Genomic DNA, 23,421 nt, shown 5'->3' on the forward strand with positions numbered 1-23,421 from the left:
CCCGAGGTTCATCACTCCCGGTACGTGCGTCGCTCTCAGAGAGAGGAGACGTCTACCGCTCCATAGGATCAGTTTGTGCGCCAGTGTGTGTAACTGGAGAAAACGCAAACCCCCTTGGCGGTTAATATACGATATTGTGGTCGTATTGTCTGTCCTCACGAGGACGTGATGTCCCCTGAGGAAAGGCAGAAAGCGTTTTAGGGTGAGAAACACCGCTAAAAGCTCCAGGTAAATTATGTGCGCCCACTGGAGGTCTCTGCTCCAGAGACCCCTCACCGGGCGACCTTCATAAATACCTCCCCAACCTGTCAGACATGCGTCCGTGGTGACCACTTTCCGTGAAAGGACAGCACCCATAGGCACACCTCGTACTAGAAAAGTCGGGTGCAGCCAGTGGTGCAGTGCCATTACGCATTTCACAGTAACCATCACTCTCCGCGCGCCATGGCACGCAGGGTTTAGTTTTAGGGCGGCCACCCAGCGCTGAAACTCCCTCATGTGTAAGCGTCCCAGTCGTACGACCAGGATGGCTGACGCCATGAGCCCCAGCAATCGCAGGCATGATCTGAAGAGAACATGTTTGCGCAGCTGGAAAAGAGCGAGACAAGCTCTGAAAGCTTTCACTCTTTCCGCTGACAAGCGAGCTGATAAGGGCACCGAGTTCAGGCGTAAACCCAGGAAGAGTATAGTCTGCGCGGGGCACAACATGCTTTTCTCTGTGTTTATTATGAAACCCAGGTTGAGCAGGTGCTTTACGAGGACATTTGTCTGCGTAACAGCCTCCTGCTCCGACTGTGCGAGAAGCAGCCAGTCGTCCAGGTAGGTCGCCAGGCGAATACCCTGTTGTCTTAACGGGGCTATCGCGGCTTCCGTACATTGTACACCCTTGGACTGAGAGACAGACTGAAGGGGAGTACTCTGTATTCATAACAGATCCCCTGAAATGCGAATCTCAGATATTTCCTGTGTGGGTAATATACTGGGATGTGAAAATACGCATCTTTCAGGTCGACTAATGTAAACCAGTCGTTTTGTCGCACGAGCCGCAGCAGAGATGTGTGAGTGAGCATTCTGAACTTATATCTTTTTAGATATTTGTTCAGAGCCCTCAAATCAAGTATTGGCCGAATTCCGTTCCCTCCCCGTTTGGGAACGAGGAAGTACTTGGAATAGAAGCCGCCCTGACTCTGCTCGGCGGGTACAATAGATATAGCCCTCTTTTCTAGGAGTGAGAGAATCTCTCTGTCCAGAATATGGGCTGACTCTCCTCGGGCCTGCGAATGCAGAATGCCCGAGAAGCGAGGGGGGGTGACAGCGAATTGGAGTCTGTAGCCCCGTGTTACTGTCTTGAAAACCCAAGCAGATGATTGTGAGCATCTTCCACTGCATGCTCCTTAGAGCCAGTGGAGATGTCACGTCTCTTCCCCTCTGAGTCTCTATTTGTTGTGTTATGGGGCCCTCTAGTGTCCGAACACAGTGGTGCCCCTTTTCAACAATCCCCACCGACACTGCGCATGCGCATGACGGTGGTGCCTTCACAACCCCAGCCGGCACTGCGCATGCGCGACGGTGGTGCCTTTAAAGCCCCAGCCGGCACTGCGCATGCGCGTGGCGGTGGTGCCTTCACAGACCCGCCTGTAATCCGCCTTTTGAGAGATGCCGTAGCTGCTCTCAGAAGGGGAACAGTTGACGGGCTGTTTATTGGTTTTATTGTTTTTCTTTTCATTTTTTTTTTTGAGCTGCGCCCTCGGCCTGAAGCCTGGATGCGTCAGCGGCAAATGTTTTATGACAGAAAAATCAACAAATGTGTGACATGTGTTTGTGCGGACTTGAGGATGGTGTTGAGGCATCTCTCGAGGCGGCGGGAACACATTTAGAGCTGGGGAACCGTGGACTTCCAGCTCTGTCACAGAGGGGAGAAGGAGGGGCTGTCACGCCGCTCGCTTCTTCTTCCTCGACTGCTGGCCGAAATTCTGGGTTGGCTGCGCCTGAGCTGCAGCCGGAACCGGAGATTTTCTAGGCCAGCTCGCCCTCGTCTCCAGCCTGGGCTGGGGACTCGGGGCGGGCTGCGACCTCTGCGTCTTCGGTGTTTTAAACCGAGCAGGGTTCGAGGCAGCTTGGGCGAAGGACTGCTGCTGCGAAGGCAGCGGCTGGACCCTTCGAGGGAGGCAGAGGTGGAGTGCCTCGTCCTCCTTCTTTTTCGACTCACACCTCCTTTGCATGGAGGCGAGAGCGGAGCCGAAAATTCCCTCGGGAACGATGGGCATATCCAGCACATCCTCCTTTTCCCGGTCTGGGAGGTTGGTGAGGTTGAGCCATCTCGCTCTTTCCTGCACCACCATGATCCCCATTGCCTTGCCCGTGGCCTGGACGGCGCAGCGTTGGACACGGAGACAAATGTCCGTGACCGCTGCCATCTCGTCCAGAGTGGCTGCTACCGGGTTACCCGACAGGTCCTCGCAGAGCTCCGCTTGGTAAGCGGTTAGCAGCGAGGACACATTCAGGGCCCTGGCGGACAACACTGCGGCTTTGTAGGACCGTTCAGTCATTGTCGACTGAAATCGGTCCGACTTTGCTGGCAGCGTGGGGTTCCTGCTTGGTGACGGTTCCATCCTCGGTAGGAGGTGGGCCGCTACCAGCGGTTCCATGGGCGGTATGCGGAGCAGGCCGAGCTTCTCCATTCCGTCACAGTCTAGGGAGGAGGCACCCTGGATTGGGACCTTGTTGCTGAAGGGCCGGTCTCTCCACGAGACCGACACCTCATCCAACATCTCCGGGAAGACCGGAAGGAGTTGCCTCTTCGTCCGCGCTGCTTGGGGAAAATGTTTCCCTTCGTAGCGGGACCTGGAGGTCTCCTTGGCCATTTCAGGCCACGGGATGTCGAGTCTGGCCGCGGCGCGTTTACACACGGCCTGCAGGTCCATGCTCAGACAGGGCGAAGCTGGTGTGCTATCGCCCGGGAGAGCAGCCCTCGCTCCAGGCTTTGCAGCCTGAGCCGATGACATGAAGATGTCCTCTTCATGTTCATCCGACTCGGACAGGAGGAACACCGAGGCGTCCTCTTCGTCCTCATCGTAGTCCAGCTCGAGGACATCCTCCGCGGGTGAGACCATGGTGAGGTCTAACCGGGAGCCCCAGCTCGGTAAAGCGTGGGGTCCCGTTCCCGCGTGTCTTGCCGTCACCGGGTCCCGGCCTGCCAGGGCGCGGGATTCCGGTTCTGCAGCCATCGCAGATAATGAGCCCCAGACCGACACGGAGAGGGGTTCACTCTCTGCGGCAGACGCCCCCACGTCTTGACTGCCGGCCGGCAGGTCAGTGGACATGGGGGGCTCCTGCTCCGACAGGCTAGCTTGGCGTGCTAGCCGTCGGCGGAGGCTCTTCACGGTGAAGCGGACACAATGTCCACACGAGCCGGGGTTGTCGATAGCGCCTCGGGCGTGTTCCGGCTCGAGGCAGGATGAGCAGACCTGGTGTGTGTCTGTGCCCGAGATCTTCAACCCGCAGCCGCAGAGTCGAGCCACCGAGTCCCTGACTCCTCTGGTGTGAGGGAGAGAGGCGTCCATCTTGTTCGCCTCGTGGCGTGGAGAGGACCCGCTCTCAACAGGTAAGTTGGGAGAAAAAAGGTGTTACCACCCTGTCCTTAATCCGGAGAAAAGGACGGTGTGGGTCTTTTATTCCCGGAGAATACTGACTGGTGTGACAGTATGCTCCTTTAATCCTTTCCTCCTCCGTGGGGAAGAGAAAATAAAAAGCTTCCTCGCTACCGTGGTGTCGATAGTGAGGGAGCGAGCTAGCAACAGGTGTGTTGCTAGCTTGAAAAAATCAGACCTAACTTACTTTCCGGGGAAAGAGAACGGTGAGGTCGATTTTAATACTAACTGGCGTTAGTATTACCGTCTTCCTGCAAAGCAGAAGGAGTAGCCGGCGAGCGCCCGTCGACCGAAATGGTTATATTTGGGTTCAGTCTGTGGACCGTTAAGCTTGTCCGGCTACTATAGAGATGTGCTCTGAAGCGTGAAGAGGTGTTTGAATAACGCATGCGTCGTGGCGCAAGCTACTTATAGGGGGTGAATTCCCTGACGCTGACGTCAAGATCACCAGCCAATCAGGATTGGCGTAATGAGATTGATGCTTCTGTTTGCTCCGCGATGAGGCGCATCCCATAGTGAGACATCGAACGGAGTGTTATGAATGAGAACAATAAAACAGCATGAATTGCTTGTTAACTAGCGGGCCTTCTAGAGTACCCTGGAACCGAGGGAAACTCTGAAAGAATACGCCCATTGGCTACAAATCAATATATGATTGGTTGATCAAACTGTCAGTCCAAACGTACGCTCTCATTCAGTGCAACGGCCAGGGCATTCGATCAAGGATGCAGAATACCTTGTTGAAGGATATTCTACCCAGAGACCCAGAACAAGATCTGATTGGTTGCTTTCTTTTCTAAGCACAAAACCACTGAAATGCGTAGTGCATGGTCCGAGAAGGACAAAAAAATCAACGTAACACTGTAATATTACAGATCAACAACACAGATACGATTCTCATTTATTCATTTTACATACATTTTATTACATTTTATTTATATAATTAAATCGATTTTTTTGTTTGTTTTATCTGAGTGTTCCAGGGTATTCTCTGAATACCTTGAAGGCCCTGACGGTTCACCACTGATTCAAGCCAACAGTTCGAAAGATCACCACCAACAGATGCTAAGCTAATGGGTAGAAGCTACATGTTACAATAAAGTCAACACAAAAAATTCCGCTAACAACTATTTCTTTTTTGGATTAAGTTGAAAAAATTACTGGCTACTGGTTCCACCGTCAACTCGTAAGATATTAATATAAAGGATATGATTAAAAGATGATTTTGGGACAAAATGGCAATACCACTTCTGCAGCCAGTGGCAGGTCCTGTGGATTTTGCTATTTGGAAGAAGCCAGGCAAGCTCTTTCTTCTCTGTTTTCAGTCTTTGAGCTCATTTTAGATGACCATCTCCTGGCTGTAGGTTCACATTTACATTACAAAGATGAGAGTGTTATCTTCTAATCTCACTTCAGGCAAGAAAGCCAAAAAGGGAAGATAAGATAAACCTTTTTTAAAACCTACTAAGAGGTATACTTAAATAAGAATAAAATAAGAAGATAGGAAATATAAATGTAACATGGTATGGTTAGTGTAATAATAATAATACATTATAATTATATAGCGCTTTTCTGGAACCCAAAGACGTTTTACATTTTGAGGGAGGGTAGACAAACAAGGACAGGCAAAAACAAACAAAAACAACAAAACAAAAAAATAAATATAATAAATGAATAAAATAAAATATGTGTTGTAACAGTAATGATTAGTAGTAGCAGAGCCATGTTAACAGTGTTTACCAGACTAATGATGTGACGAAGCAGGAACTAGTTTGGCAGTATTATTGTAGACTTGTAATATAAGTAAAGTATAGAATATGACACAAAAATCAGAACATATTCACTTACAGTACATGCCACGTTTTTGTTTATATGGGGGACAAGATAAATGATAAGGTAAAAGATACATTAATATATGTATATAATATGGCTAGAATATAGTAGAATATAGTGAATGCAGTGTACTCACTATATTATACTATATTATAGCTTCTGTTCTTTGAACATACATGTATTTCTCAACAAATTATCACCAGGTTTCTGGGGCAAAATGTCTGCCCAGAGATGTGTATATGTGTCCCTGACAGCAGAATCTATTGTCCTGCTCTTTTTGATGTTGTGCATAATTATTCATTAATCTTTTTTTCCATTTTACTGGATTATCTGCTTCCATTTTCTCCAGGATGCCGGACACATAGAGAGACATACGTTTGCCACAAGCACATTAACACAGTTCTGTATCCTCTTCAAGAGAACCTTCATTACTATATGTCGAGACCAGGTGAGTCATATCATGCATAACAGTTAATCACTGGTTCGAAACACATTGAAATGTAAAGTCTTTACCTAAATTGAGTCATCTTAAAAGAAGAGACTTTACCCAAAAACGACCAGGCAGTTGTCTGGGAGTGGATCTTCATTTGTTCCTGCTTTTGTTCTGCTCTCAGGTTTTGACCCGCCTCAGACTGATCTCCCACATCGCCATTGGTGTGTTAATAGGCTTGCTCTATCTGAACATCGGCAATGACGCGAGCAAGGTCTTTAACAACACTGGGTTCCTCTTCTTCTCTATGCTCTTTATCATGTTTGGAGCGCTCATGCCGACCGTGTTGACCTGTGAGTCTGATTGAGGGGAGGAAATTACCCAGATTTGTTTGTCTTTTGTTTTATACAGAACAGAGACATTTCTAAATCCCATATGTTGTGAATGGATTGACAGATAATTGTGAATTATTTGTGTGCACCATCTGTTAGTTCCTCTAGAGATGTCTGTTTTCCTGAGGGAACATCTAAACTACTGGTACAGCCTGAAAGCTTACTACCTGGCTAAAACCATGGCTGATATCCCATTCCAGGTAAGCAGATATTTGGGGGTCCACAAACCTGTTACACTTTTACAGAGTACACTACTGCACTCTAGTGTAAGTTAAAGGTACTACCTGGTTGATGCAGCGGCTTTGAACACTTTTGTTTAACTGTCAGATAGTTCATGTAGTTCAAACTTTTCATTTACAAAGTGTGAAAACTTCCTGCATTATTCAGAGGTTAGCTCCAGCTAAACTAAACACATTTTTACTGTAAATCTACAAATATATTATGTTGCATGTTGTGTTTCATATTCCATAAGTTGGGTTGGTAGCTTCCAGTATAACTTAAATCAGATTCAACACTACACAGTAGTATCATGATATCCATACTTTTCCTATAGCCCTTTCACTGCGGTATTGCACATCACCCACCAATATATATGCGTGATCTCCCTCTTTAATACCTGAAATACCAGACAAAAATAAATCTGTTTGGTAAGGTTTGTCTGTTCTTGTCCACCTTAAATATAAGTATATTTAAAATGTTCTAACATTACTTAAACTAAGTATAACCTCGCTGTGGATATGGCTCAGTGCAGTTTTCACTCATACATTAGATTTTTTTTTAAAGTCTTATTTAGGGAAAGGAATTAGATCTGTCCATTTATTAGTTTCTGTTTTTAACTGCATCGAGAAGAGGCTGGGAAACTTTGTTATTCTTGAATATAATGAAACCGAAGATCTTCTGATGTGGTTTTAGGTGATCTGCCCCATCATGTACTGCAGCATAGTGTACTGGATGACGAAGCAGCCCCCGGAGGCCACCCGCTACCTCCTCTTCCTCGCCCTGTCCATCTGCACGGCCCTGGTAGCTCAGTCTCTGGGCCTTCTGGTGGGGGCTGCCTCCCCCTCACTACAGGTGCGGCATGTTTGAATGTTTAATATAGGATGTCTTGGCTCATGTTACACATATAAGACATATTTTGTGCTCTGCATTCTTATACAGGTAGCTACATTTGTTGGACCTGTCACAGCTATCCCTGTGCTACTGTTCTCTGGATTCTTTGTGAACTTTGACACGATCCCCAAGTACCTGCAGTGGAGCTCGTACGTTTCTTATGTCAGGTGAGTAACAGAATCCATTTTTTGTTAGTAGTGGGGCAGAGGGAAGATATTCGGTTGGATGGACAAAAGTAAAATATCATATCAAACGATAGTTACGTATGTGACTACGGTTCTATGAATCCTGGATGACCGCCAGAGGCGGTGTTTAGCACTGAATATCTTCTGTCTCGCGCATGCGCAGGTCGAATATTTATATCAACAAAGTCACGTGTGACCTCGTATGACCCCGGAAGGCATAAGTTCCGGTTTTGTCAACGAGTTCAGTCCTATGGAATTGTGAGATTCCGAGTGACCAAGAACTCTGGCGGTCATCCAGGATTCATAGAACCGTAGTTACATACGTAACTATCATTCTATTTCATCCTTACTGACCGCCAGAGGCGGTGCTTAGCACTGGATGACTTATATCAACAGAGTCACGAGAAAGTCTGAGTACTTACCCTATAGCAGTGGTTCTCAAACTTTTTCGGTCAGGCCCCCCCTTTGGAGAAAAAAAAAAGTCGGGCCCCCCCCAACACAAATAGTCAGGCTCAGTGGCGGCGCCAGAGATTTCTTTTGGGGGTGCTGTGGGGTAGCTTGACCTTTCATAGAGCGTGCTCAAACATTTAGGGTTTCCCATTAATGTACCGGTCGCTACAGTGGAATTTTCTACTGCAACACTCCCCACGCACATACACTATGTACCCGCGACTGTTACAATGAAGGCTCGATATCAAGTCTCGGCATATAGGTGTAAGCAGGGGTAAAGTGCTATTTTTATAGGTGGTGTGTGGACCTCACATAGGGGGGTCTGGGGGCATGCTCCCCCGGGAAGATTTTTAAATATTGAAGTTGAAAGCATCAATCTGGTGCACTTTGAGAGCAAAATGAAGAGATCTATGGATACTCTCAACACCCAGATGAAACAGAATTGTAAACAGATTTACTATTTCTTTATGGATATTTTATAAATCACTCTTTTAAACTTTATTCTTGTTTTACTGTCATATAGTATTTCATAGCTGTTTTTCATGTATTCTCTTATTTTTGTATAACTATAATGATCATATAAACGTGTGCCTCGTTCCACACACACACACACACACACACACACACACACACACACACACACAGAGCCGAGCTTTAATGAAACACAGAGACCCAGACGTAATAGTACTGTATCATATTATTTTCGAATCAATAATTTTTCAAAATATGATTTTTTTTTTTTTTTATAATCTTTTTTTTTTTTTTTAATAACCATTTTTCCTCCTGGTCTCTCGCGCCCCCCCTGTCATGCCTCTGCGCCCCCCTGGGTGGGCGCGCCCCCCACTTTGAGAACCACTGCCCTATAGGGATGGCCTAGGTGGACTCAGCAGGAGGATCACACCCAACGGCTGAGGGGCGGCAACATTCATTCTGTAGTATCTGGCGAATGTGCTCGGGGATGCCCATGTGGCCGCGGCACATATTGGTTCCAGGGGCACACGGTCGCCCATGACGTGGAGACACTCCTGGTAGAGTGGCACTTTACTCTGGGTGGCAAGGGACGGTCATTCGCCTTGTATGCCTGGGCAATGACGTCCATGATCCAGTAGGACAAGCGCAGAATATTTTTTCGCCGGTCAACGTGTCGGTTAAAGTTTAAATCTTCCGGACAAAATGAGAAAAGTGCCGGTCAAAGGTCTTGACCGGCACTTTTCGATGATTCGATATTAAACAAACTAATCATAGTAGATTAACTACATTATTCAAAAGTGAACAGTAACTTACAATAACACGGGAATAATAAACGGAGCGCTCTCCCCCTCTCCTGACAGCCGTCAGTATCATGCAGCTCGCGGATCAGTAATGAGTGACCCGACAGTAAAACTAAAACATATCTATTAGGGGTGTAACGGTTCACAAACATTTCGGTTCGGTACGTACCTCGGTTTTTTGGTCACGGTTCGGTTCGGTACGTTTTCGGTACAGCATAATTTTTTTTTCACAAAACAAAACATATATATATATATTTATTATTATTAAACTGTGAATAATGTATTCACTCAAATAAATACAACATATAATAAAATAAACATTAAGGTGCAGCATTTCGATGAACTGAAATAATCTGTATTTGAACTTTACTGTACTAGTACTCACAAAACATAAACTATTAGTTTTGGGTTTTTTAATTATTATTAAACTGTGAATATTCACTCAAATAAATACAAAATATAATAAAATGAACATTAAGGTGCAGCATTTCGATGAACTGAAATAATCTGTATTTGAACTGTAGCCTACTGTACTAGCACCTAAGCAGCCAGTTTGACATTAGGACTTGCTTGTCATTGTATTTTGTTGTTTAAAGAAAGATGAACGTGTCCACATTGCTTGCCGAAAGGGCAGATCTGCTGGCACTAACAATGTCTCCTGCTGTGGAGAACACCCTCTCTCTAGGGACAGAGGTAGCAGATACAGCCAGGTAGCGCTTTGCTAACATGGCAACATAAGGATATTTGGTGTTTGTAATAGCTTTGGCTCGGTCTGAACTCTCTGCGAGTGGTGGAGGCTTACATGCTAGTGGGAGTTGGGTTTGCACTTCAGTCTTTTTTCTTTTGGTACCGGTGATATTCACGTTCGGGTGATGCCTTTTCAAGAGTGTGCAAGTTTGATGTATTGCCAGCCGCGTAACCAATTTTAGTTGAACAATGCCGACAAACAGCTTTGGTTCGGTCCACCTGTCTTTGTCCGTCACCCTTGTACGTAACTGCGAAACCAAAATGTTCCCAAACCGGAGACTTCAATGATGCTGGAGGATTTTCGAGCTCAACTTTATCTGCGTTCGCCATTAATTTTCGACAGTTCCTCAAATTACTGACTACATTTGAACGCATCCCTCTGACCAGCTCTTATAGTATGCCTCTCATCCAATGAAATGACTTGCTCGCTCTATGACGCGTTGAACCCAATGTGAGCAAATTACTCTGAATGCTGCGACGCAGCACCTGAGATTACTTCCAAGCAGTTGTTCACGTTCTCAATTTTTTACGTTCAACGTTATATTCGTTCGGTACACTTCGGTACACACCTGTACCGAACCGAAGGGCCCGTACCGAATAATTTCGGTACGGGTACGTGTACCGTTACACCCCTAATATCTATAACTAGTGTAGGTAGTTTGAGAGGTCATTAAAATAGCTACGTGTGATATTCTAACCTGAAGTGTGTGTTTTGTCCGCTCACCGCTGCATGTGATCATGCAGAGCTGCATGTCGACTCGTCAGCAGCAGCTGATCTCTCTCTCCCGTCAGATTAGACTTCACTCGCGTTTATGTCCATATCGATCAGATCCAGCTAGTTCTAGCTAATGATAGGACTACCTGCTTATCAAAAGACACCTAAACAATAAGCGTCGCTATGCAACCGGGTGAGGCCGCAAAGTATAGTGCAGCATTATGCATTTGTTTACATGCCCACCGGAACCCCGAGGCATTACCAACAGATCAACGCACAATCAACCCACACAGTTCATCTCTTTCTCCACATTACATGTTAGACACTATGGTTAGACATTAGAATTGACTATTCTTGTCTGTCACATAAATGGCGCAAGTTGCGCAACTGATGTGGTATTGCGCTAAACGGAAATTATTTTGAACGGACACTTTGACCGGAGAGATTTAGATTTGCCGGTCTTCAGCATATTTTACCGGTCGTAGTCCGGTAATTACCGGCTAACGGGAACTCTGATGCCTGCGGTAGTCTGGACACAAGCTCTAAGGGCCCGCACCGGGCATAAGAGTCTTGACCTCTCTTCCCCCTCTCCTGATGGGGGGTCAAACCGTGCAAGCTGGATAGGCCGATTAAAATGAGAGCGTGCCAGCACCTTAGGGAGGAACGCTGTATTCAGCCATAAGGTGACACCTGAGCCATCTGAGTTCCACCTCAGACACGAGCTGTTCGCGGACAAGGCCTGAAGCTCGCTTACAAGCTTTGCTGAGGTGATGGCAAGAAGGAAAGCAGTCTTGGCTGAGAGCCACCTCAGTTCTGCCTGTGACAAGGGTTCAAAGAGAGGCGAGCATAGGGCATCCAGCACCAAGGGCAGGTCCCATGTAGGAGCCCTTGGGACGTTCGGGGGGCGAAGCCTCAGAGCTCCCCTTAAGATGAGGGATACCAGCCTATGGCTCCCCACTGTGTTGTTACTGCTGCATTTGCATATTCAAAAGCTATAACCAGCTATACAAGGCAGACTTCTGATTTTAGTCGAAAATAAAGTAGTTTGGTTTTTAATTGCTGCAGTACTTCAACTGTCTGAATGTCACTGTGTTGCTAAATCTAAGCCATTACTTTATTAGGATGATGTTATCATTAGAGATAGGAATGGCATTTCAGTAAGAGCCTTGTTGAATTTGAAGTTGCTCTTTTAACAAACAAAGCATTGCTATGGATATCAGTGTTTCCCACAGATCTGAAATATACTTGGGGGGGTGGTGGTAACGGGGGGGGGGGCGTCGAGGTGACGAGCCTTTGTGACGTGCAACAACATTAACATTAACCTTTCTGTTGGTCGCTTGTTAGCAGACCCTTCACGCGATGGCAGAGTGAACAGGTACAGACAGGGCCCATAGTGATAGCCCTATAGTTTAAATCTACTACCCACAAATAAACATATGGACATGGGTTACTATTTAAAAAAAATTGTAAATGTATTTAGGAACCTATCCATGTGATTTTAAGTGGGGGTCGACCACAAATCCTCTAGGGGGGTCCGGGGGCATGCTCCCCCGGTAAGATTTTTATTTTGGAGTTAAATGCATCAATCTGGTGCATTTTAAGGGGAAAATAAAGAGGCTAGATCTATGGGAACACCTATATGAAACAGAACTGTATACATTTCAATAATCATAAAATCATGGCCATAACCAATAACGTACCATTTCCAATATGAAAAACACTGAAACTTGTTTATTTATTTATTTTTGGTTCATTTATAGTTGTGAGTGTGTCTGTGCTCCTGAATCAGCCTCTCCTGTCTCCCTCCTCTTCCCCCTTCTCCTCTTTGAGGCAGCAGCAAAGACTAGTTTTAGCTCTCAACAAGTTTGAAAAGTTACCTTTTTTCACCTAGTTAACTTTTTTATTCATGCATATTAGCTATGACACTCAGAGAGTCCTTTACCTCACCTGAGCTGAGGTTATCCCAAGCTTGAATGACACACAGAGACCAATCAAGGGCTTTGATTTATGATCTGTATGACAGTGGCCATGTCGGCAGGCCACATCATGTAGACAGCCAGTCACCCTGTGCGAGGCAGGCCACTTAACAGGCCAGGCCATCGGGAAAGTCAGGGACTGGGTACAGGAGGCGTAGAGCGAGGGATCATTGTCCACAAGTAAATCGATCGCAGATGGCGTCATGATCACGGACGAATAAAAAAAAAACGAAATGGGTCGCGAAATATACTTGGGCGGCCGTTAATATACCTGGGTGGCCCGCCCAAGTATAGTCTATGTGTGGGAAACCCTGGATATTGGTGATCATAATCACAGGTTGATTTTTTTAAACGTTTTCTAAAACATGTGACGTTTAATGTTATGTTAGGGAGAGGAGCAGGGTGAACCCTAATGCAGTGAACAAAACAGGAAGCCAGGTTTAAACAACAAAAGCGAGCTTTAATAAAAAGAAGCTGGTACACAATAACGTAAAACTAAGGTGAAAAGGTAAGATGAAACATAACAGCGAAACAAAACAAGGAACAAACCAGGAAGAGTTGGGGAACATGGGAAGCAGAACCAGGAGGGCACACGAGCAGGGGCGGATCTAGACAAATATTCATGGGGTGGCTGGAGATTTTGAGGGGTGGCATCCCCTGGCAGAAGTATATGCTGATTTAATCGCAGTCATATCAATCAATGTTAACTTGGAAAGCCACAATATTAATATTTAACTCAATAACAATAGGTAACATTATTGTGGCACATCAGTAAAGCCTTACATATAAATATATAAGGTGGCAGACATAATTTAATGAATTTTAACTGAACAATAACTGAATGAGTTTGTTTTACTCTTAGACCAGCAGGGGTATCAAATCTATGAAGACTGCTGCAATAAGTACATTCATTAACTGTCTCATCGATGTTTGTCTGAATGAATATGATACTATTAACAATCATATTATTCCTATCAGCTGTCAATCACTGTTATGATTCACATGTTGATTTATTATTGAATAAACTATATTTTTTGGAGGAGTTAATGATGAATGTTCCTAAGATGCTTGCTCACCCTCCTTCAAATTTGAAAGACAAGTAATTATATCATGTGTCAAAATTCAAAAGATTCAAAGGAACAGTTCAGCGCCCCACGACTTTACTGCTAACAGTTACAACCTTGACTTTACATCAGAAAGCACAAACATTAAATAAGTGACTAACTGCATCAGTTAGGGTTAAAACAAATTCTGCTCAAACATATACATCGCTGCAGTTATTATCCAGTGGAAAGTCCTTACCTACTGGCCTAGTTAAATCAAAGTGGTTACATTTTTTGGCTGGGCAGTGTAGTTTTACGTCTTATTTGACTTTCTCAGGACTTAAAACAGTTTTTTGGGGGCAGACCCCCACAAAGAAAAAAATATATACACACATACAAGGTCATCATCTTAACAGTTTTTTATGCTCATTGAGTCATCCGTGAGCAGAGCATCAAGTTGGCATGCCTATTACAGCTGAATGCGGCGATTACCATTTTGTTCAGCAAAACGCCTCACAAACTTATTAAGATCCAAAGCTTTAGTGCGTTTTGATTCAATACTGAGTACAGCCAAACTTGATAGTCTCTTCTCTGTCATTGTAGATCGCAAATACCTCATTCCTTCCGTCTACTTGAGTCCGAATGCTTCTCCTTTTGCGCCGTCCCCCCGTTCACATGAAATCGCCGCCAATCATATTTCCAAGCTCGCACCAGGGCCGGGGGAGGGGTTACAAGACTCGCGTCTTGTGCTGCATTCAGTTGCACTCGGACATTAGAGATTTTCTCTCATAAATGTCCGATCAGCCACAACTTTTCTTTCAAAACAAAGATGCCAACTGGGGTGGCAGCTGGGGTGGCAAGGCTATTTTTTAGGGTGGCAGTTGCCACCCCATGCCACCCCGGTAGATCCGCCCCTGCACACGAGGAGAACCAGGAATCAGACGGAGACAGGAAACTACGAGCCACACCGGGGAAACATTGACAAAAAACGAAAAAGAATACCAGAGGCCTTTAGTATGGAGCCAGTTCATAAGACCCTGGATATCTTTGAGTTATCTGGCTTAACTAACCCTACCAAACGCGATCTCGTTAAGGGGTCCTACGACGCCGGTTATCAACTCGGTAAATCAACCCAGGTTTCTCTGTCCGGCTACAAGCGAGTTCACATGAAAGGGGCGGTATAGCAGCCTTTGACCAATCACAAACCTGGAGAAGAGTACTGACAACGCAGCGCAGGGACACCGGAAGCCCTGCCCCACATTTTCGCAGCGGCGGATGCCGCGGACCACTATACATCCCGTTTCAATAATTCCCCTCTACTCTAAAGTCGCATCTAAAAAGAACGCGATCTGATCTAGCTGTGTATATTTTGTTATTTTTGCAAATTGAGGAGATGATAAGACAATCTCATTAGCTACAGGCAGCGACAGAGGCTCATATATTGCATTAGGTCAAATAAAGCAGGCAAACATAACAGGAAGAATATGTACATTTTAATCCAATCAAAGAGGACATTGTCACACCATTCAAATGTATCCATGTACATTACAACCAATAAAAAAGCTTAGATTTGTTTCTTTGTTACGTTGTTCTGTGTCAGTCGTTAACCTAGATAGATAAACTTAGCTATTGATATCGCAAACATGTCAGAAGAACCAGCGCATAATAAAATAAAATACAGTCAAACAAAACTGAACTTCAGCAACTTCAATGTCACATCCCTGACATCCACAACTCCGGAGCCTGGCCCTTCAACCATAGAACCAGCGCAGCGAGATGAACCCCGAAGCAGTAGCTCTGCGACCGCGCACTGAAAAAGGCTGGTTCCGACTGCATGGAGGTTTGTTGTCGGGACATTGAGAAGGGTAAAGCTGCACAGCTAATTGTAGATAAAAAGGAGACCGCCAGATCGTTTGGGCAAAGAGAAAGGTACTTCAAAGCAGAATGGTACAAAAACAGATAGTGGTTAATTCTTTGCAAAACCACTAAACGAGCCTTCTGTGAAATATGCAGATTTGCTGCAGTCAAACGGCTTGTATCTTTCTCCAAATGTGTAAATACCGGAGTTAATAACTGGAAAAAGTGCCCAAGCCTCCTGGACAGCCATGAAAAGTCTCATTTCCACAGAGTGTGTTAAAAAAAGTGCGCTTACTTCAGTCAAACACCAGTCAACATTCAGCTTGTGAAACAAGAGCGTATTGAGCAGGAAAAAATAAGTGATGGAATGATGGAGCAACTGCGCTGTCATATGTGTGGGCTGGACCTGTATAGTTTAATTTACAGGAAAGGAGTGAGCAGAGGGTAGAGTTGTCCATTCTTGTTCTGTTTCGTGTGACTATCTTCCTCCCCATGCTGAACACCCTCTCAGACTTTCAGTTGCGGGGGCTACTAAAGAGACGCGTTACCATGGAAACCAAACAATGGTGTAGCTGTTTTGAAGTCCGAGTGGAAACAGTAACATTTGGAGCGTTATGTTAGGATGAAACAGGTCGTGACTCACAAATCAGATTTAGTCAGAAATCGGGAGAAATGCGGGGTAAATATGACCCCGGGAGGAAACCGGGAGAGGGCAATGAAATCAGGAGTCTCCCTCGAAAATCGGGAGGGTTGGCAAGTATGTCACAACACGCACTTTTTAGCCCCCCCCACTTCTGAAATGAATCCGGCGCCGCTGGCGCAGCATCATACTTCCATCCATCCATCCATCTTCTCCCGCTTATCCGTGGTCGGGTCGCGGGGGTAGCAGTTCCAGCAGAGAGCCCCAAACTTTATTTTCCCTGGCGACATCAACCAGCTCTGACTGGGGGATCCCAAGGCGCTCCCAGGCCAGCGAAGAGATATAATCCCTCCACCTGGTCCTAGGTCTACCCCTTGGTCTCTTCCCAGCTGGACGTGCCTGGAACACCTCCCTAGGGAGGCGCCCAGGTGGCATCCTAACTAGGTGCCCGAACCACCTCAACTGGCTCCTTTCGACGCGAAGGAGGAGCGGCTCAACTCCGAGTCCCTCCCTGATGACCGAACTTCTCACCTTATCCCTAAGGGAGACACCAGCCACCCTGCGGAGAAAACCCATCTCGGCCGCTTGTATCCGCGATCTCGTTCTTTCGGTCATGACCCATCCTTCATGACCATAGGTGAGGGTAGGAACGAAAATGGCCCGGTAGACAGAGAGCTTTGCCTTCTGGCTCAGCTCCCTTTTCGTCACAACGGTGCGGTAAAGCGACTGCAGTACCGCTCCCGCTGCTCCGATTCTCCGGCCCATCTCACGCTCCATTGTTCCCTCACTCAGCATCATACTTCATGAATGAAAATAAATCTATAATATAAAACAAATGGAAGAAGTTAAAATGAATTAATCCATGACATTAACACATAATCCAGGATTAAAGCAACATGCAGCTGCAAAGTGCAGGAAGAACAGCAAAAAAAACTAAGACTGTGTGAGTGTGTAAATAAAAGGTTTATAATATCAAATATCACTGCCCCATAGACACGAGTGGATCTGATTTTAATAACATGAGTGTTTCGTCAACTTAATTTGTTGTTTTAATTTTTGTGGAGTAACAAAACATAATTTATGGCGCTAACAGGCTCATTTTGATACCTTCAAGACAGCAGCAGTGTATTAAACGTTCGTCTAGGAATAATCTAATGTGCAGAGTTTATTTGCTACTTTTATGAATGCAGTGAGGCATTTTAAGACATGTAAATAAAAAAAATTACAAAATCACACACATTCAGGAGATGTGCGAGTCCGAAATACATGTAACAGACGGAACAAATAAACACTGCCCATTAGATTGTTCCTAGATGAACGTTTAATACACCACCCCTGTCTTTAAGATTTTAAATTATGTATCCATATTTATTTTTGGGGATGAATAATATATTCTATTGTATTGCACACAAACGCAATTAAACGACAAATTAAATTGACGAAACACTCAAATGTTATTAGAGTCAGATCCACTCGTGCCTATGGGGCAGTAATGTTATAAACCTTTTATTTACGCACACTCACACATTCAGAGTTCTTTTAACCAGCTGTTCTTCCTGCACTTTGCAGCTGCATGGTGCTTTCATCCTGGATTATGCGGTGGAGTCATGATGTATAAAGTTGAACTTCTTGTCTAATATTATAGTTCACTCTTCATTCATGAAGTATGACGCTGCACTGTCAGTTCTCTTCTCTATGTTAGTTATTGGTCAAATGCTGCTAACCCCGCCCCGTTCAAGTGAACTCGCTTGTAGACGCACAGAGAAACCCTGGGTGGATTTACCGAGTTGATAACCAGCGTCGTAGGACCGCTTAGTGAAATCGCGTTTGGTAGGGTTAGTTAAGCCAGATAACTCAAAGATATCCAGGGTCTGTTGAACTGGCTTCGCAGTACAGGGCACAGGTTAGGTGTTCAGCATAAATTACCATCGCAATCTACCCTGGTGAGAGGTGAACCAGTGTCATAGTACCGAAAACTCAGTTAACCCTGAAGTTACCTCATTAACCCTAAATTCTGCTTTGTGGTGCAGGCCTAAGGGAAGAGAAGCATTTATACACTAAAGACTAACCACAAAGACAAGACACAACTGGAGCGGGCATGAAAAAACACAAGGCAGCAGGTGACCACAATCCTATCACACAGGCGGGAAACCACAAAAAACAGGAAGTAAATCAAAACACGATACTAGGAGAAAAGACATATAGAAAGAAAAAAAATCAAAAAACCAAGAATCACTTTAAATCCCACACTATTGTTGCCCATTAAACAATGTCTAAGGCTCATAGTTAAATTTGACTTAACTTTGTTCTTGGGTTTGATTCTTCCTGACAGCCTCACATCATTTCTTTTAACCTGATATTATTATCATCCACAACTTTCATATTGTGGAATGTTATGAATATTGTGGCGTATTTGAGCTGATAGAATGGATTGCTAATTTGTGGCATTGCTTACATTTTTTGTTATTTAGACTTTGCAGATGATTGAGTAAACCTTTAGCCATTCTGAATGTGACTTAAGGTTTAGTATCTCTCCCACAGATACGGCTTTGAAGGCGTGATCCTGTCCATCTACGGGATGAACCGCTCAGAACTGGAGTGTCCAGGGAAGGTGTGTAAGTTCCAGCGGCCTGAAGAGGTTCTGCAGTTATTGGACGTAGAGGACGCAAAGCTCTACATGGATTTCATCGTGCTGGGCATTTTCTTCCTCATCCTGCGGCTCGGCACCTACCTTGTCCTCCGCTACAAGGTCAAGTCTGAGCGATAGGTTTTCGTACGAAATTACCTGCTCTGTTTTCTGTGCACACAAACAACCTCTTGTGTGGGAATTTGTTGCGATTCATTGTACACATCGCTGCTAAAAGGGCGGAACATGAAATCTGTTCTACTGCCAAACACCACGCAGTGACTGATAACGCAGTGCCATCTTAGAAATCAACATCTACCTGTACCTGCTTTACCTCAGCGACAGAACCCGTGTGCACAAAGCCAGATCAGCAGTGAGGAAGATAAAGAGACTGAGCCGCTTTCAGCAGCCTCCATTATATATTTCATAATCCTGTAATAGAGTTTTTAAAGGCAGCCGGATCTGATGCGGTTGCTCTTATTTGAATGCATGTTTATTCTAAACCGCCATTCTGTCAGTGTAGAGTTTAAGGGCTATGGTCCACAAGACTCGCTCCTTAAGAAAAGCAAATACAGAGTGTTTACTTTGTTCTATTGTAAAACATTTAAAAAAACCTGAGGACAAATTGTTGCACTGGAAAATAACTTGTGTTTTGTGTAGGGTGACCAGGTGTCCCGCTTTGTGGCGGACTGCACAGCATTTGTATAACCAAAACAGGTTAAACAAACAGAGAAGGTAACAGCAGCTGAAATAAATAATGTTTAGAAGTCACGTGTTTTACCTCTTAAAAGAGTCCTGTGCCTGGAGAGTAGGGCTGTGCGATTATGGCAAAAATCATAATCACGATTATTTGGGTCAATAATTGATATCACGATTATTTTGACGATTATTCATTGACCATTTATTGAACTTTAAAACAAATAATATTTTACCAATAAACAAGATCAACAAATATGTTGGAGCGCACTTCCAAAACCATACTAAACATATATTATTAATATGATAAATAAAAATAAATTAGACCAAAATAAATGAAATCAAACATGTTGCAGTGCACTGTCACAACCTACTGAACACTCCTTAACATATAGCCAACATTTTGGTAAAACATATTCAACATATTCCACTCAGTTAAACGTTGAAGGCTGGCCAACCGTCATGGTCCAGAAGTAACAGGAAATAAATGTTGAACTACAATTTAAGACCAAATAAAAATGTTTAGGCCACCATGGCAAATGCTGGTAGGGCTGCTCATGTCATCTCTTAAAGATGCTTTGCAAGAAACACCAGCCTGTTTACATGGTCTGGTTTCAGAGATGAGCGCAGGCAGGTGACGATATTGCCACCTGTACTGAAGACCCTCAGCCACGCCCCAACACATGGGGTGACGCCGGCCAATCACAAAGCTTTGATGCGTTCAAGTGCATTATTCTGGCACAGGAAGATTATGTTACAGGACATAAAACAGAATATTGTTGTTCTATTTTTAGACACATCTCGCGATCGACTGGTTGGGCACCCCTGGGCTAGACCATAGGTCTGTTGTGGTAGCAAAGTAGTCAGCTGAAGCCACATCTCTCTCAACTTCCCCACGGCATTTGTCATATAGCGCAGGCAGCGCAGACCTGCTGAAATAATACCGAGACGGCATCGCGTAACGCTTGTCCAATGTGTTGACAAGTTGCTTAAAGCCCTGGTTGCTAACAGTGCTAACTGGGCACATATCTTTAGCGATGTGAAATGTAATGACAAAGTACTTCCAAATAGTGGAAATAGTTTGACCCTTCTTTTTAACGAGTTGCTGCTCTTGTTCTGACATCTTCGCTCGCGCTGAACACTCACAACACATGTCACTCCCACGTGGCCGAGTGGGCTTTTAGGGAGGGGTGAAAGCGCACCCAGCAAAATAATCGTATTTTGTCAATTATGCTGTTTTCATAATCGTCGCAAGCCATAATCGTAATCGCGATTAAAATACGATTAATTGTACAGCCCTACTGGAGAGTGTGCAGTTCGGGTTCAAAGAGGAATCTCCTGTATCAGATAGAGATGACCATCACCTTGCTCTTTGTTGTTCCTGTAAAACAGTACAAAAAACTAAATTATTATTAAAATCTGGAATGTACAATAACAATGCCTACTTAATGCTCATAAAGATGAAGTAGATTCATCTTTAAATCATCATTAATCTTATGTAGCATTATCAGCTTACAAAACTCAGAGACTCAACGACCTGTATGAAGTCCCATTTAAAGTCCAGGAGGTTATTCAGTGGTGTGGAGACGGGTAGTGGACTTCTTCTGGACAGTCTGACCTGTCTTCTTGGAGAAACCTTCCCTCTGACTGGATTTACTTGAAATAAATACATTTTTAAATTGATTACATTTGATTAAGTTTGAATCAAATAAAATGTCATTCAAACACTATCAGCCTTTTCTCCTCTTAAAGTTAAACCACGTTTCTATTTGAAGTTATCCCATCACCATTCAAACCTTCAACTTTGTTCAGTGTTCCTATGTGGTAAATATAGCTATTTAACAACGGCTATCAGTTAACGTTAGCTAGCTAACAAGCTACAACCTTTACTAACCTTAAGATAAGTTACAGATGATCCAAAACAGTTAGCATTTGACACAAAAGTTTACTGTAAAGTGTTTTTAAATATACACCTTTTCTGATATTAATATCTTGGTCTCATAATTGATATTTTAAAGTCACATACCCACTAGCAAACAGCTAGGAAATTATCAGTTGGATTTCAAACATTCTTTTTGGTGAAGCTAGTGATGTGTCGGTCGCGAACGATGTAAGCTCTTTTAAGTGAACGACGGGAGCCGGCTCTCGCCCGCCAACGAGCCGTTTTTTGTTTGTTTTTTTGCGGAGGGATCTAGATCGGCTTGAAGGCACATTATGCAATGTGCACATTATCCCGCTTATTACATGGCCACATTCTCAACAAAGTAACGACATGACTCCCAATATTAATTGAAATGCTTTTATGCTTTTATGGATTTAGAAAATGATTATTGATCTTCTGACAGCCCAGCAGCTGATCTCAAAGCACGCTCCCCTCTCCTGCAGGGGGGCGTGGTCAGCTGCAGCTCACAGAATCAGCCTCTGCAAACAGAAAGCTGGAAAGAGCAAATAGAGCGAAATGAGGCATGGCTAAAATGCAGGATCTTTTTGGTATTTTGAAAAAAAAACGATATTTATATACTTTATATAGGTCGATACAGTAGCCCCTTTTTTAAATAGTTTTTTATAGGTGTTGCTATCTGTTTTGTGTAGCGTGGTTCTACAAGCAAGTCAATGCATTCATTGGGTAGTATCAGAGAGTTACACGGGTCTGTAAATGCAATGAAAATAATTGGCCACAGCAAATCATTTATATTAAACATGTAATTTTTACTTTTGAATACTTCAGTACAAAGGATGTATTGAATAATGTAAGTGATATATGTGTACACATATAAATCATTAGTCAAAACAGGGCTACATTTGATTTAATTAAAAGGTATGTGGTAAACTGAAGAGCCGTTTGGGAGCCGAAAGAGCCGGCTCTTCTTGGTGAGCCGAGCCAAATGATCCGGCTCACCAAGAAGAGCCGGAATTCCCATCACTAGAAGCTACCTAAGTGGACACTTAGTATACCGGATAGATACGGTTATTTTTATTTACCGTCTGATTTGTAGATGCACAGCCTGAGGGAAACAGAAAGCAGGGCGAGACTTCTTGTTGTTGTGAAGCAAAAGTCCTCTGAAGTGGCGCGAGCTACTCTTCCGTTTGAAGAACTGTTCATATGAGAAAGTCCCGTCGACTAGAACATAATTTCCCGCTTTTAACTATTTTCAAACGCAAAATGAAGTTAACTAACACGCTTTGACAGAACATTTTAGAATTAAAAGACTATGCCTGCCCTGTTCCTTTTCAAACTTTTTATCCAGCTCCGATATCCTCCCTGCAAGACCGCGCCCCCCTTTTCAAAAATAATTGAGCTTAGGCCTACTGTCATTTAAAACATTATCATACTTTTTTCTGTTATTTGAGCTTTGCCAACTACAGTAGTCTACTCAACCGTATTACATAAATACACTATATTACTGTTAAGAAAAAGTATATTAACAGCAAAGTCTTACATTGTAGGCCAGCTCTGCTCCTTTTTCCAGACTCAGAGATAGCAAACATATACGGACATGTTTACTGACAGTAGTTTAATTGTTGGGAAAAAAAATCCCATTCAAACCAAATATATGAAATTCCTTCCCTTGCATAGTTAGTACAAACTGTTCACCTGAAGTTAAGCGTTGTTTTTAATATTATTAAGCTGATAGTTTCAATATAAATGTTTATTTTTAAGCGTTTGATAGACATTATATTTAAATCTAAACTAGCTATTATCAATGCAGTAACATGTCCCACATTGTTCCACACAGACGTACTCTTTGTCCCACATGTGGCTTATTGGCGCCTGGTCCCCCTAGTTTTGTGCCTGAAAG

At 44.1% G+C, this 23,421-nt stretch overlaps 1 protein-coding gene across 2 annotated transcripts in view; it reads left to right on the forward strand.

Annotated features, from left to right (window-relative positions):
- The window catches only part of LOC117562172 (ATP-binding cassette sub-family G member 4-like), a 74,540-nt gene extending 54,636 nt beyond the window's left edge, over window positions 1–19,904 (forward strand). Inside the window, exons 10-15 of one of the 2 annotated variants that reach the window (XR_004571507.1) lie at window positions 5,833–5,931; window positions 6,098–6,266; window positions 6,405–6,505; window positions 7,218–7,376; window positions 7,468–7,582; window positions 18,841–19,904. Coding sequence is in view for 1 of the 2 variants with exons in the window: in XM_034240004.1 (XP_034095895.1) it covers window positions 5,833–5,931; window positions 6,098–6,266; window positions 6,405–6,505; window positions 7,218–7,376; window positions 7,464–7,582; window positions 18,841–19,066 (873 nt within the window). In the remaining variant the exon portion in view is untranslated. Of the gene's footprint in view, window positions 1–5,832; window positions 5,932–6,097; window positions 6,267–6,404; window positions 6,506–7,217; window positions 7,377–7,463; window positions 7,583–18,840 lie in introns of both variants that reach the window. The other variant, XM_034240004.1, reaches the window with a different exon arrangement.
- Window positions 19,905–23,421: the final 3,517 nt, after the last annotated feature.

This window comes from Gymnodraco acuticeps, unplaced genomic scaffold, assembly GCF_902827175.1.
Source record: "Gymnodraco acuticeps unplaced genomic scaffold, fGymAcu1.1, whole genome shotgun sequence".
Taxonomy (NCBI): domain Eukaryota; kingdom Metazoa; phylum Chordata; class Actinopteri; order Perciformes; family Bathydraconidae; genus Gymnodraco; species Gymnodraco acuticeps.